General features: G+C 32.5%; 3 protein-coding genes and 1 long non-coding RNA gene across 4 annotated transcripts; 3 read left to right on the forward strand and 1 right to left on the reverse strand.

Annotated features, from left to right (window-relative positions):
- Window positions 1-482: 482 nt before the first annotated feature.
- Window positions 483-1,255, forward strand: LOC128279223 (18.1 kDa class I heat shock protein-like). The gene has a single exon (XM_053030339.1). The coding sequence runs from the start codon at window positions 619-621 to the stop codon at window positions 1,096-1,098; it is 480 nt and encodes a 159-aa protein (XP_052886299.1). The 5' UTR covers window positions 483-618; the 3' UTR covers window positions 1,099-1,255.
- A 422-nt stretch (window positions 1,256-1,677) lies between these two features.
- On the forward strand, window positions 1,678-2,655 carry LOC108468513 (uncharacterized). The gene is made up of 2 exons (XR_008285451.1): window positions 1,678-1,895; window positions 2,013-2,655. It is a non-coding gene; the product is annotated as an uncharacterized LOC108468513 (long non-coding RNA).
- Window positions 2,656-3,811: 1,156 nt separating this feature from the next.
- Window positions 3,812-4,757, reverse strand: LOC108484492 (17.3 kDa class I heat shock protein-like). Its single transcript, XM_017788300.2, has one exon. It carries the CDS (start codon window positions 4,500-4,502, stop codon window positions 4,023-4,025), a length of 480 nt encoding a protein of 159 aa, XP_017643789.1. The 5' UTR covers window positions 4,503-4,757; the 3' UTR covers window positions 3,812-4,022.
- Window positions 4,758-7,312: 2,555 nt separating this feature from the next.
- On the forward strand, window positions 7,313-8,170 carry LOC108480710 (17.3 kDa class I heat shock protein-like). The gene has a single exon (XM_017784042.2). The coding sequence runs from the start codon at window positions 7,528-7,530 to the stop codon at window positions 8,005-8,007; it is 480 nt and encodes a 159-aa protein (XP_017639531.1). The 5' UTR covers window positions 7,313-7,527; the 3' UTR covers window positions 8,008-8,170.
- Window positions 8,171-15,521: the final 7,351 nt, after the last annotated feature.

Below are 15,521 nucleotides of genomic sequence, written 5' to 3' on the forward strand. Positions count from 1 at the left end.
CAACCCCATCCTTTCAAACTCCTTTTGAAGAACCCCAGCTCTTTTTGGATCCTTGTCGTAATGCCATCGCTCGCTATAATTTCTGGCTCCGAATACCAAATGATAGCAACAGTAGTTAACGTGTGTAACAAAAGTGAAAAATAAGAAATAAAGAGGAAGAAGGTAGAAGAGAAAAAGATGTGAGGGAGAAATTTTAGTAGAATGATTGTGTATATTCTTCCGAACACATTCACGCAGTATTTTTGCAACAAAAGAAGACCGGACATCAGTAACTAAAATAACAGAAAAAGAAAAATATCTATTAACCGTTCCAAGGCTTCTAAAACTGGACTCAACAAGTGGCCCATTACTAAGATCCAATTGAATTAGAATATATCATCGTTCAGTTCATCAGCCTTTAAAGCGGCCCATACAGAATATAAACATTCCCGAATATCCTAGATTGGGTAAGTTCGAAAATTCATGAGAATACTAGAATCCTCATAGATCCTTATAAAAACTGCATTTCAGGTGTCCAAATTACCCAGACAAGCAAAGCAGAGAAACTCTAAGACAGCTCTCTTAGCTCTTCAACTTTTCGTACTACTTATAATCTTATTTTTCATTCCATTCCCGAGTATGTCTCTGATTCCAAGCTTCTTTGGCAGCCGTCGCAGCAGCATCTTTGATCCATTCTCTCTTGACGTTTGGGATCCTTTCAAGGATTTCGCTTTCTCTTCTCCTTCTTCATCACTCTCCACGCGCTCTTCTGAAACGTCGGCTTTTGTCAACACCCGAATCGACTGGAAGGAAACCCCAGAAGCTCACGTGTTCAAGGCTGATGTTCCAGGACTTAAGAAAGAAGAAGTGAAAGTGGAGGTTGAAGATGACAGAGTGCTTCAGATAAGCGGGGAGAGGAATGTAGAGAAGGAAGACAAGAACGACACATGGCATCGGGTGGAACGAAGTAGTGGCAAGTTCATGAGGAGATTCAGACTGCCGGAGAATGCCAAGATGGATCAGATCAAGGCGTCCATGGAAAATGGGGTGCTTATTGTTACTATTCCCAAACTTGAAGTCAAAAAGCCCGATGTGAAGTCCGTTGAAATTTCCAGCTAAAGATTTTTGTAAGTTGTGAGTGCCTATCTCCTTTACTTTGAGATTGAGAGTTCTGTGCCTATCGTCAATTGTGTGTGATAAACAAAGCCATGGGTACTATGACTTTATGTTGTTGATGAGGTTTGTGTTGTTAATGTAAAAAATAGTTGTTACTAAATGAGTTTATCCTCCCTGCTTTTTGTTACCTAGTTTCTGTAGATGGTTGAAGGAATTTCAAGCACTAATGGTTTGACATGGTTTATTTAGCATGACAAGAATCATTTTCTCCACTTCTCTCAATGAAATGTACATGGATAACACCTTGGGTGCAAAATATCCATCTTTTGTTTCAAACTCACCTAGGATAAACCCTTTTTTCGGCCTTTGTTTTTGCATCTTTCTCTTTATCAAACAAGATTTCATATCTTATCTACTTTCTATATGCCGGTTGTAAGCCTTGCATTCAACTTTTGGTCACTGCAACTCGTGCACAAATTCTTCTCAGGGTTTCAGCTACAATGGTTCCAAGTCCCTCTACTTCTACTGTGATTTGTGCCAACTTCCTTTTTGAGGTGTACATTTTCAAAAAATAAGGTACTTATTAGCAGCAATTTCATTGAAACTTCAGGCAATTACGGAACTGGCCTAAGCAACGCTGTCTGCTGTAATCAGCCCTTTAGCCCTTCCCCACGAACCCGTTGTGGTTCATGGAACCAATGCCTCCTAGTACTCTGCTTGTCAAGCCTTTCTATTATTAATATGTCCGTTAGCGGCATTCGGAACTGCATCATGGAGACAGCAAACTTTGCACCGCTCTTGTAAGTGGCCAGTACCATGGTATTGCAAATGACGACCAAAGATGGATCTTATTTCATTTTTTCTTGCTATCAGTTGCGGCAATACATATTTTATTTTTATATTTAATTGTCTTGTAGGCAGATCCTTGATCTCAGGGGATAAGTCGTAGCACAAAAGCTAAGGCATGGCGTCTATAGTCGCAGTAAATACTATATCAGATTAATACAGAAATACCTTCGAAGGAAAGAACCCTAACTCTATTGTCTCTTCCTTGAGTCTTGAGTTACGGAAATAAGCAGAGTGGCAGGACTAACGGTATTTTCCATGATGGTTGGAAAGCTCTAAGTTCATGGGCAATATCTTCAATCAGTGCTAACTACATTTGGAGCGGGGGCTTTGCCTTCGCAGCTGCTTTTTAAGCGTGATACGACGTCTGCTATGTATCTCCTCCCGATAAAGAAAAAAAAAAGGTGTTTTTCTATAGAAGATAAAAAGCAGGGCGATGATGGTCTTAAATTCAGTAGCTAATTTTTCGTTCTCAACTGTCTTGTTGGGAATGCTAACCATATGAGAGAGAACCATTAGTCAACAAAGCAATTGCAGTACAATGGATTCCCTTTTGGTTGCTTCAACAGTTCTGAATGATGTTACAATTCGTCAAAACTCAAATAAACCGATTGCATTGTAAGCTGAACCGTATCTTTTTGCACCATTGGAAAATATTTAAATCTCTAAATGAATAAAAGATAGGGTGACGCTGACAACAGGATGTGTATATAACCAATCGAATACTTGCATAGAACACTAATGGGTGTAAACATGATCCAGAATATCAAAGAAATAGTGAGAATAAAATGAAGTAAACTGCCTAAATTTTTTTTCTTTTCTTGAATCTGGTTTCCTCCGTCAAAAACTACTAGCTTATTGCCACAATCCATTTTTATACCAACAGCTACATTTTCTATTAAATGATTGTCGGAGAAGAAAGAGAAAAAGAAGGCAGCAGATGCAGTTTCTTGGATGAATGTCAACCAAGTAGGGAATGTCGGTTGGTTCCAACCACACATGCTAATCACTGCACCAAATCCAACAGTTGCAAATGCACAAAAATGGGTGAGGTTCAGATATGTGACTGCTCGTTACATTCCCTAGATTTGCTTATTTAGAGATTTGCCTTAGAAGGAATATATAGAAGGAATATATCTCATACTTCCATAAAGCAAGCTATTTAATTGAAAGGAATTTCAACTCTGATAGAGTTAAAAAAAGATCTTATACTAACAACGGCTTTTAGATTTATTACTCAATATTAGTCTTTTTAGCGGCTTTTTCTGTATCTATATGCCCAACTGAATCTACGGTTGATAAGCGCCATCGCTTCAGCGTCATAAAGAATCCAAGGAGGCTTAGCATCATGCCTGTGAAGGGGGGCTTCGCAGCTGATATTAAGCTTTGACTTATGGCAGCAGTGAAATCCTTAAGGAACTTATTTCGATGTATAAATCGTGACCCTACATGTACTTTTTATTTATTTACTAAAATTAAGGTATTCATCATTAATAGTAATGATTATTTCTCTTTTAATGGACCCTTTTCGAAAAAGTATAGATTAATTATAAAATGTGTTCCTTTTTTTATAGACAGAAGGCATGAAATGAGTAACGCCTCGTGATTTTAAATGAACTTTTCTTCTTCTTTGCTAAGTACTGGTAAGAAATGGAATTAGAATAAAATATTACAGATTTTCTTGTAAAGTTTCTCATGAATTAAGAGCAACATTTTGGTACAGAAAAACCAAGGCAAAAAATTGTATCATCTTCGCGACTTACATGCCAAGATTGTGTCATAGCAAAGAAGCATCCTTGTAATGGTTGGAAGAAACAATTTGAATATAGCAGCAATACACAAGCAGAAAAATGAAAGAAAACGATGAATGTTTACATTGATGATACCAGCATTTTCACATTGTACATGAGAACCTGGTAGCATTACAAGCCAAAATCATGCACAAACACAAATCTAAACCTCGTTTATCACTTGGTCAGGCTAAGACCACACATTAAGATTCCCAAAGTTGCAGACAAGCAGACAGACAAATTATATAAACAGTTCGTAGAATTGACAACAAAACCTGCAAACACGAGTGTTTAACCAGCAATATCAATGGCTTTGACATCAGGTTTCTTCACTTCCACCTTAGGAACAGTAACAGTAAGAACCCCATTTTCCATGGAAGCCTTGATCTGATCCATCTTGGCATTCTCTGGCAGCCTAAATCTCCTCATAAACTGGCCGCTGCTACGTTCAACCCGGTGCCAAGTGTCGTTCTTGTCTTCCTTCTCAACATTCCTCTGTCCACTGATTTGAAGTACCCTGTCATCTTCAATCTCCACTTTCACTTCTTCTTTCTTGAGTCCAGGAAGATCAGCCTTGAAGACGTGAGCTTCGGGGGTCTCCTTCCAGTCGATTTGGGCGTTGACAAAAGCTGAGGTTTCAGAAGAGCGCGTGGAGAGTGATGAAGAAGGAGAAGAGAGAGGGAAATCCTTGAATGGATCCCAAACATCTAGAGAGAACGGATCAAAGACGCTGCTCCGTCGGTTACCAAAGAAGCTTGGGATCATCGCCATTTCTGCTGTACCACGAAGCAAAGATGATGAAAAACTTCAGACGACGGAAATAGTAAGTGTTAAGGTTGCTGACTGTTTCGACGATCAGATACTAATTTCTTGATGTTACAAAACGGGATAGGTGGGAGGTATTTATAAGATGCTGAAGAGGAATCTCGTATTTTCAAGAACTTGTCTTATTTGTTTTGGTTAACACCTCGAACCTGTCTTAATTCAGGAAAGGTTGAGAATCAACTTGAATGATCTGGACTTGTTCATATTATTTATCAAATTGGACCCATTCATATTTCAAGTTCAACAACTTACTGGGCCACCTGGCATTAAACATTGGTAAAAGAGTAATTTTTAAAAATAAATATATATATTTTTGTTATAGATTGAGTTGGTGTGAATTTTTTTGAAAAACTATATTAACTAAAAAAAATGAAAATTGATTATGTATACAATTAAGAAAAAAAAAAGAAATTTATCGATTAAGTTTTAATTCGATTGATATAAATATTATTGTTAACGTAAGAGGACGTGAATTTGTATATGCTGAAACACATTATCCTTTTATGGATTAGAGATAGATAATGAGTAAATCTAGACATTATCTTAAAAAAATAGATATAATCATAACCAATAAAGTTTAGACGCTTTAAAACAATAGACTTTTGTCTCATTAGCTTCTGCAACGTGGCTTATAAAATTTTGCAAAAGTCTTGGTCAAATAGGCTTAAAACAGTGATGAATGACATAATCGCTCCCTACCAAAACACATTTGTGCATGGGCGGAATATTGTGAACGATGGAGGCAATTCATTCACCAATGTGTCAGCACAATATCGTATCAACTACTTGTGAACGAGTGTCCAACGGAGTCAATTACACCAAATTGAGGACGACGCCAAGGTGACCCCTTGTCCCCCTACTTCTTTTTACTTTGCTAGAATGTGCTTTCGATATTATTACTTCATGCAGAGGCAAACTAACAAATTAAGGATTGCACGGGACTGTCATACTATATCCCATTTATTGTTCGCAAAAGATTGCTTCTTATTCTTCAATGCCAATATTCACTCCTGTTGTGCTCTCAAAAGAATATTAGCTCATTACTCGAAACTGTCCCAGAAAGTCTGGATTATTTTTCAATCCTTCTGGACATGTACAAAAGAAATGATGGATTCCAGGTATTCTTGGTGTTAAACAAGTTGAAAATCCAAGGAAATACCCGGGAATAGAAATGGCTCTACTACAAATTTAATGTCTATATTCTTCCAAGGTCTTGTCAAGAAAATGCAATCCAAATTGGTAGTCCGGAAATCATTATTCTTCAATTCGTTTTATCTACCATACCTATGTACTTTTGTCTTATTTCAAGGCTCCAAAATATGTAGTGGATAAGGTTGATCACATTCTGAAATGCTTTTGGTGTGGTCTTGAATTGGATCAAAGAAAACTACATATGTGTAGCTGGAACACTCTATGCAAACCCGTTGCTGATGGTGGGTTATTTGAAACATGGAGTTATTGAATGATGCTTTACTAAGTAAACAAGCATGGCGATTACTTACCAACCCTATGCATCTGACACAACAAATACTTCTAAGGAAATATTTCCGTCGTCAATCCTTTTATAATCTACATACTAAATGTACCGATTCTTGGTTATGGAAAAGTTTACTCAATGGTATAGATATTTATAAGGGTGATCTTATGATTCAGTTTTGAAAAAGCAATCATGTATTAGTTGACTCAAATACATTTGTAGCGCATTCAACAATACAAGTCGATATCTTAATAGATCAGGATAATCAAAAAAATTGAAAGATTTATCAATCTTAATTTTAAGTACACATTATCTAATGAAACAATGCAAGCTAATACCCTAATGCAACAATACACGTTACCTAATTTTATCTTTTTACAAAAAAATATAATTTAATACACAATTTATAGATTAGAAATAAGAAGAATTTTTAAAAAAATCATTTATTACTAAACTAGACAATCAAATATATATTTTTTCTTATGCCAAAAACTTAATATCTCTTAATAATAATCAATTCATTTTTCATTAGCTTGAGTTCACTGCCACTAATGAAGCAAATTAAAGCTCAAATTTTTTTTAAAGAAAAATTGTTAGACTCACAATTGAATTAACAAAACAAGGTTTTTTTTTACAATATATTGTTTTTCTTATGCTTCAAATGACCAAAAACTTAATATCTCTTAGTATTAATCAATTCATTTTTCATTAGCTTGAGTTCACTGCCATTAATGAAGCAAATTAAAGCTCAATTTTAAAAAAAAAATTGTTAGACTCACAATTGAATTAACAAAACAAGGTTTTTTTTTTTTAATTTCAAGCAATTGAATTGGATAATTTCCAAAACTTGGGTCAATTTGTTTGTTGTTGTTTTCATTTTCATTGAATTAAATATAGAGACAATGTTAGAAAGGATCATAAAAACAAAAAAAAATTCAAATTTGGATAAAATCAAAGTACTCAAATATGTAAATTTAAGGTTTAATTTTTAAATTTAAAATTAAATTAACACAATATATAAATATTAAATATTAAAAATAATTATTATGCCTATTCTAAAAATTATTATTTGATTTTATAGCTTTTTAAAAATTAAAATTATTATTACTATGATTAAAAAAATTCCAATAATTAGAGGTGGTTTTATAACTTTTCAATTGACAAAAAAAAAAAGAAAAGAAAAGAAAAGAAGGTAAACCACAAGTTTGTGGAGTGGTCCTTTTCGTTCTCATCGGGTTTTGAGTCATCAGCGTTTAAAGCGGCCCATGGAGGATATGAACATTCCCGAATATCCTAGAAAATCAAACTGTTGTTTTTATTGGATTAGTTCGAAAATTCTTGAGAATACTAGAATCCCCATATATCCCTATAAAAACTGCATTTCAGGGGTCCAAATTACCCAGACAAGCAAAGCAGAGAAACTTTAAGACAGCTCTCTTAGCTTTTCCGTTTTTCGTATCACTTATAATCTTATTTTTCATTCCATCCCCGAGTATGTCTCTGATTCCAAGCTTCTTTGGCAATCGTCGCAGCAGCATCTTTGATCCATTCTCTCTTGACGTTTGGGATCCTTTCAAGGACTTCCCTTTCTCTTCTCCTTCTTCATCACTCTCCACGCGCTCTTCTGAAACCTCGGCTTTTGTCAATACCCGAATCGACTGGAAGGAAACTCCAGAAGCTCACGTGTTCAAGGCTGATGTTCCAGGACTTAAGAAAGAAGAAGTGAAAGTGGAGGTTGAAGATGACAGGGTGCTTCAGATAAGCGGGGAGAGGAATGTAGAGAAGGAAGACAAGAATGACACATGGCATCGGGTGGAACGCAATAGTGGCAAGTTCATGAGGAGGTTCAGACTGCCGGAGAATGCGAAGATGGATCAGATCAAGGCTTCCATGGAAAACGGAGTGCTTACTGTTACTATTCCCAAACTTGAAGTCAAGAAGCCCGATGTGAAGTCCATTGAAGTTTCCGGCTAAAGATGTTTGTAACTTGTGAGTGCCTTTGTCCTTTACTTTGAGATTCGGAGTTCTGTGCCTATTGTCAATTGAGTGTCTGTGTGATAAACAAAGCTATGGGTACTATGACTTTATGTTGTTGATGAAGTTTGTGTTGTTAATGTAAAAAATAATTGTTACTGAATGAGTTTATCCTCCCTGCTTCTATTATCTACTTTCTGTAGATGGTTGAAGGAATTTCAACCACTAATGGTTTACATTGTTTATTTAGCATGACAAGAATCATTTTCTCCACTTCATTCAATGAAATGTACTAGGATAATACTTTGGGCGCAAAATTCCATCTTTTGTTTCAAACTCACCTAGGATAAACCCTTCTTTTGGCCTTTTTTCAATCTCCTGTCTTTATCAGATAAGATTTCATTTCTCATCTACTTTCTATATGCTGGTTGTAAGCCTTGCATTCAACTTTTGGTCACTGCAACTCGTGCACAAATTCTTCTCAGGGTTTCAGCTACAATGGTTCCAAATCCCTCTATTTCTACTGTGATTTGTGCCAGTACTTCCTTTTAGTGTGTGCATTTGAACAAATAAGAAGCTTATTTGCAGCAATTTTGTTGAAAGTTTCAGGCAATACGAAACTGACCTTAGCAACCATAAAGGCTTCCTGCTGTTGATCAGCCCTTTAGCCATTCCCCTTGAACTTGTACTGGCTCATGGAGCCAAACCCTTTCTCTCTTTATTGAATCTTATGGAAATAAGCAGAGTGTCAGGACTAGAGGTACTTACCAAGATGGTTGGGAAGCTCTTCATGTTCAATATCTTCTACCAGGGCCAATTACAATGGGGATAAGGCCTTGGCTTTGCAGCTGATTTGTAAACGTGATAATATATCTCCTCCCAATCGAAGTGTTTTCATATATAAGATAAAAACAGGGTGTTTGCCTGCACAAAGTTGGAAGTATTCAAAGATTCATGTGTCCCTCCAATGAACATGGAACCGGCACTCTATCTAGGTTGGGAATGGAAGTTAGTCTATCAACATGATAGTCAGCCATTTAGTCGAACAAATCTATTGCAATGAAATAAAAAGCGAAGTACATAGCTTTTTCTTTTGGTTATTTCAGTGGTTCTCAATGATGTTAAAAGCAAAGTTAAGTACAAATCTATTTGCTCTTAGCAAGTTACAATTCATCAAAAACTTGAATAAGTAAATCTATTTGCTTTGCATGGTTGCCATTTTTCATGTTCATCGACTGCACAAAAGCTAAAACAATGGTTAACTCACTTTGTAATTCACTGAAATCAACAATGTAGTAGTTTTTCGTTTTAACACCCAATTCTCAATCATCGTCGGCAGTTTCAAAGACCTTCCCTTCTGTCTTTTGTTCTTTCCTACAATTTTGGTTTTCTTTTTTAGAGGGAGCTGCTTTGAACATTACAGATGTAACTTGTGTTCACGAGTTGGTCTCCAAGGAAGGTCTGCATGGCATTGGTAGCCATTCACAAATACCCACAGTGGCTCCCAAATCCACCGACTGCAGCATGAGCCAACACTTCCTTTTGAGGTGTCCATTCCACGACGCAACCTATTTCTCCTACACTCTCTTGGAACCCATTTGGCAATGATTCAATCCATTTCGAGCGACGAACCATACCAGGCCTAATCACCCACAGAAAGATTTGTTCACTGTCGGGTAGTTCCCAAGCCGTCTCAGTTAGCTCTTGCTTATCAATGTTGGCCATGCTGTCATAACTCACATAGATGACAGATTTGGGGGCTTGTTTGTTAAACTCTAGACTCAGGTGCAATATCAATTTTGGTGTTGAGATTGATCATGAATTAAATGATGACTTCATACTCATCGATAAAATCAATTAAAATAAAAAAATTTACACTAGGAGTATGGTTGTTATGATAGAAAGTTATAATTTTTTAAAGAATTTAATTGGTTAGAATGTTATTCTTAACATTTAGTATGAAAAAATTAATTTACTTTAATCATTCTTTTATTTGTGTTTAGGACATTAATTACTTTGTAGCTCATTTTATTGTATTTTGGTCTCTACATCTTCAATTTATTATCCCAAAGTTAGTATAGATATCTATACTTATTTTCTATAGGTAAATAAGGTTTCTAGCATAGAAATTTTAAGACTAACTTGTAGAATTTAAGTAATTGTGTGAAAAACAATTCTATTTATAGATAATATCATATTACTCTAGCAACAACATTAGCAGAACCTATTATAGAAAATTATTGTGTTAAAAATGAAAAGTCGGGGCATTAAAAAATGTCATATATCTAAATTAAACTTATATTTTAAAATTTAGTATTAAGATAACTTCAACTCATAATGAATAATTTTAAGCCATATAAGTAATATACAAAATACTTAGACTTACAATGAGAAAAACATTATAAATTGTACATATTCACAATCTTGAATTAATATGTAAGTTGCCCTTTTAATGTATTCATATAATGGATTAGATCAAAACGTGAAAAATTATATTTTGTGGATTAATTCAAATATTTGTTAATAAAAATTATAATTAAATATTTATTTCAAATATTTAATAATAATATTGAAAAATATTAAAATACATAAATATTATTTTATTTGATAAGGATAATTTTATAAAATAATTTTACTTTCTCAAGAAAGTGCTGAGTGTACCAAGCATCTTTTAAGTGTATACCAAATGTTATAAAATAACTTTTCCAGCAATGACATTCCTATAATCACATTTCAAAGAAACACATTCCATTGAAATTTTAACATGAGAAAACACCAAACTCCCTGAGTGATGAGTAGCCCCTTATCTACTTATCATTTTTCACACATTTTCAATACAAAAATTCTATTATTTGCTTTTTATTATAGATTATAAACATGCTTCAAAAATTAAATCACTGAAAATATTAATTTTTAGTTGATTTAATTTTTCAATTGGTTATTAAACAAACTCTTAGGCGTTAGTACAAATCTCCAATGAGGAAAATCTTGAACATACAAACGAAACTCGAACAAAAAATGAAGAAATAGGACAATGCTCCAAGATATGTATCAAGTCACTAACTTTAAAATTATATTCGCCCCACCTATATTCAGTGTGCAAAAAGAGTTTCAATCAAATTAACCTCGAGGATACAATGAAGCTGATGAATATTTGCGTTTTTCACTGACGAGAATAGTTCATCAAGCATTGAGTAATGTATAACAAGAAACTTAATTTCTACAAAGAATTTCTACAATAATTCTTTATAGAACATCAAATGATATTAGAAAATGAGGAAATATAGAAAGAACTTTAGAACTTCTAGGTGTAATTTTCAAATGAAATCTCATTCTTATTTATAGGAATTTTCATATCTCTTCACAGATATCTTTCAATAGGTGTCTTTTCGAATAATAACATCTTTAAAAAGACATAATTATTTATCTAATATTATAACCATTCAAGTAATATTGTTTGAATAGTTATAATTCTTTCAAAAATCAAGTGATATAAGTCTTGACCAATGACCAAAAGATTTAACTTTTGATTAATTACACTCATTCATTTATAGTTATTGGAACACTATAAATATTTGAAAATGTTCCAACATTAGGGTGTGTTTCACATAAATCATTAAAAAATTCATTTCATTGAAAATGAAAATTTTTAACATTTAATATTTTAATGTGTTTGATAAACATTTTAATTTTTTAGTTAATTTTTTACTTATCACTTAATGTAAAAAATACTAAGTTTATTTTATTTTATTAAAATTGAAATAAATTATACATTTTTGAAAAAAATGAGATATTCAAATTAAGATATTTATCTTTCATCCAAATCTATTTAAAATAATATAAAATATTATATTAATAAGATTAAAATAAAAATAAGTAATCTTTTATAAACCAATATTTACTTTTATCAAACAACATAATTATATTCAAGACTTGAATTTACTAATTTAATAAACAATTTTCTAATATAAATTCAACACTTATAAAGTTTAGCAATAAAAATTCTGTACTTAGTTTTTCAATATTTAGATTTTTAGTTTATCAAACACACTCTTAATTTTTTTTAGTTACGAAACACAGATCAATAAAAAAAAAAGATAAAGTGAGAAAGAAAATAAAATAACAATAGACCCGCTTTATAGGTTTTAAGAGTAGGGTTTCGTTAGAGTTTTTAATATAACCTTAATAATTATAAGTGGTAAGTTCAATTTAAAATTTTAAAATTTTTCAAAAAAATCATTTATAGATTAAGATTAATATTTTTAACTAATTTATTATAACCTCTAACATTTAGATCTATTTAAATATTATCTGTTACAAAATACATAAATAATTATAATTTAAAATTTTAGAAATTCTACAAAGACCTCGACACATATATGTATGTTGAGGTCCAAATAAATATTCTATAATCGTTACCCTAATTTGAATAGGGCTCGATAAACTTGATGGTGCAAGACATATTATGGAACTTGACATCGTTTGGTGTTGAGGTACCTATCCAAAAAGAAAATACTATTCTCCATAAATCTATTTTGGTACTTTTACTTTTGCATTATTCAAATAAAAAATTGTTTAAAATGTAAATTATCATAATTTGGGATAGAGGTGATTATGGGTTGAGCTGAGTCCAAAAAAAAAAAATTTAGACCATTTGCTAGGCTTAGGTCCAGCTCGAAAAATAGGTCTAAAAATTTACTCAAGTTCGGACCGGATAAAATGTTGGGCCTGGCTCGAAAAATAGGTCTAAAGATTTACTCAAGCTCGGACCTGATAAAATGTTAAAAATCGGACTCGACCCAACTTGCCTATATTAATTTTTTATATTATATTATTTTTTACATAATTTTAAATATATATAATATATAAAAATACTAAAAATATTAAATAATATTAAGATAGATGCAACTTAATAAGGAAATGCCTCTAAAATAATAACAAAATTAATAATAAAACAAGTGTTTTGTAATATCCAAACGATGATAAAATAGTAGTAAAATAGGAAGAAAACAACAATAAAATATCATAAAAATAACAAAAAAAAGCAGCTTTTTTTTGTCATTTAGTGAATTCGGGCTGGGTCGAGCAAAAATATCTTACTCGAGGCCCAACCCTTTTTTAAAACAGATTTTATTTATTTTTACATAAGTCTATTTTTCGAGCCTATACTTTTACTCAAACCCTCTCACTTTTTGGTTGAGCTGAATCGCCAACGCATAACAAATCAATACAAATGTTTGTGCTTTTTCTAGAGACGAATTATACAAATCACAATTTCATACCATAAATTGAAAGTACTACTACAAGGATGTTTAATTTCATGTCTCTTAAATTGATGATATATGTTTTGCTAGCCCATTGAAAGAACAGCTTGTAGAACCATCCTCCATTAAACAAAAAGCAACTTTCTCCTTCAAATCCAGAGCTCTTTTTTTTGATATAATTTCCTTCCATATCAACCATTAGTCTTTTTATTATTCTTTCTATATTCCCTCTGTACAAGCCCAATTTTGGGCCCAAAAAACCCCTAACCCCTAACAGAGGCCCAAACCCAACTAGCCCTAAGTTTAGGGTTTCAAAATCTGAAACCCTAAACCACTTGCCTCCACCGCCCCAGTCACGTCAATAGCACAAGTCAACTCTGCTCCACCGCCCATTTTCCTGCAAAGAAGAGACAATGTAAGATAAATGGCTATTTAAAGCCGAATAGAAGGACCATGGAGCTTTGGTCCTTTTTTTGAAATGAAAAACAACTTTAAATCTTAAAAACACAAAGAAGTAATAAAGATTTCAGCAATATCAAAAGCAGAAGAGCAACCTAAAGACAAAATCAAAGATCAAAAATCAAAAGGTGTTCAAAACTCCCTAAGTTGAATCGGTTTCTTTCTCCTCTTTTTGTCTTTTTTTTTTTGTTTCTACGGGTGTGCATATATAGATTAAAACATAAAAAATAATAAATAAAAAAAAGGGGAAGAAAAATCACCTTTTTGAAATTCCAGCCACCGTGCACGGTGGCCGGCGATAGCGACGCACGGTGGTCCGGGGACCCGACGGTGGCCGGCTCTTCGGCCAGGAATCTCCCTCTCCCCTCTCTCTCTCTCTTTTTTTTTTTCCCTTAGCAGCTAAAATGATTTTTTTTAGAAGTTTTTAGGCTTTTATAGCCTACCAAAACGGCACCGTTTTGGTGCCCAGGCCAAAACCCAAAAACGACGTCGTTTAACTACCCTGACCCAAGACCCGACTCCGACCCGCCTCAGGATCTGCGCGTTTTCGTATAAGGGTCTAATTGCGCGCGCGGTCCTTCCGCTTTCCATATATTTTGCAATCAGTTTTTTTTTTATTTTTTAATCTGGCCCTAAAATTTATCTCATTTTCAATTTGGTACCTATACGAATGACGCCGTATTAGGAGGTCGGGATATTTACTCCTTTAGGCCCTCCTGTTTGCTCGCGCGTTCGAATCAGTCCCTTTCCTCTTTATTAGTTTTTTTTAAATCGGCCCCAAAACTTAATATTTGTTTCGAATTTGGTCCCTTTCTCAGATTTAATAATTGTTTCTATATTATTTTTACTCTTTATTATTTTAATATTATTCATTATTCTATTTTACTATTCTTGTATTATTATTTTTAACATATTTTATTATTATTTAGACATTTTTAATTAATACTACATATATATATATACTTTATATATATTCTTATAGTTGTTTTATATATATTATTATTGTTGTTCCTAATATATGTTCTATGTATACATATTTAAATACTCTATTATATACATTTTGTTATATCTATTTTTACCTCTATATTTATTATTAATTTTATTATATATCTTTAACATATATACGTATACATTTATATATTATTGTTATTATTAGTTTTGATATTATTGTTTTGTTAATACATTTGTGTCATATATACATACTTTTAATATATATTTATATATTATACTTCATATTATGCCCATGTAAATTAATATTATATCGTGTATATCATTTTATTATAGTTCTATATATTGTAAATATCATATTATGTTTTATCATGTATATTATGTATGTCATGTATATGTTTTAATATATTATGTGTATATTTTGTTTACGTATGTTATGTATATATTATGTATATGCTTTTAAATATTATTATATATCTATTTTCAATATATATTTATGTAATGTTTTTTATTATTATTACCATTATTATTACTAATATGTATATACACTATGTAATTTTCATTATATTACGTATACATTTTTATACTACGCATATGCATCTTTTAATATTGTACTATTATTATTATATATATATATATTTCTTTCATATATTTCTTATAACCTCTATTGTTACGTATATACCTTAACCCATATATGAATATACTTTTATATCATTACTATCGTTATCATTGTCATTTTATTTTTCTATTTTTATATCTATTTATTTATTTATTTGCTTGTGTGTTCGATTATTCCATTTTCCCCACGTATGTGCTTACATTTATATGATACTTAGCCTCGTT

Source organism: Gossypium arboreum, chromosome 7, assembly GCF_025698485.1.
Source record: "Gossypium arboreum isolate Shixiya-1 chromosome 7, ASM2569848v2, whole genome shotgun sequence".
In the NCBI taxonomy this organism is placed as follows: Eukaryota; Viridiplantae; Streptophyta; class Magnoliopsida; order Malvales; family Malvaceae; genus Gossypium; species Gossypium arboreum.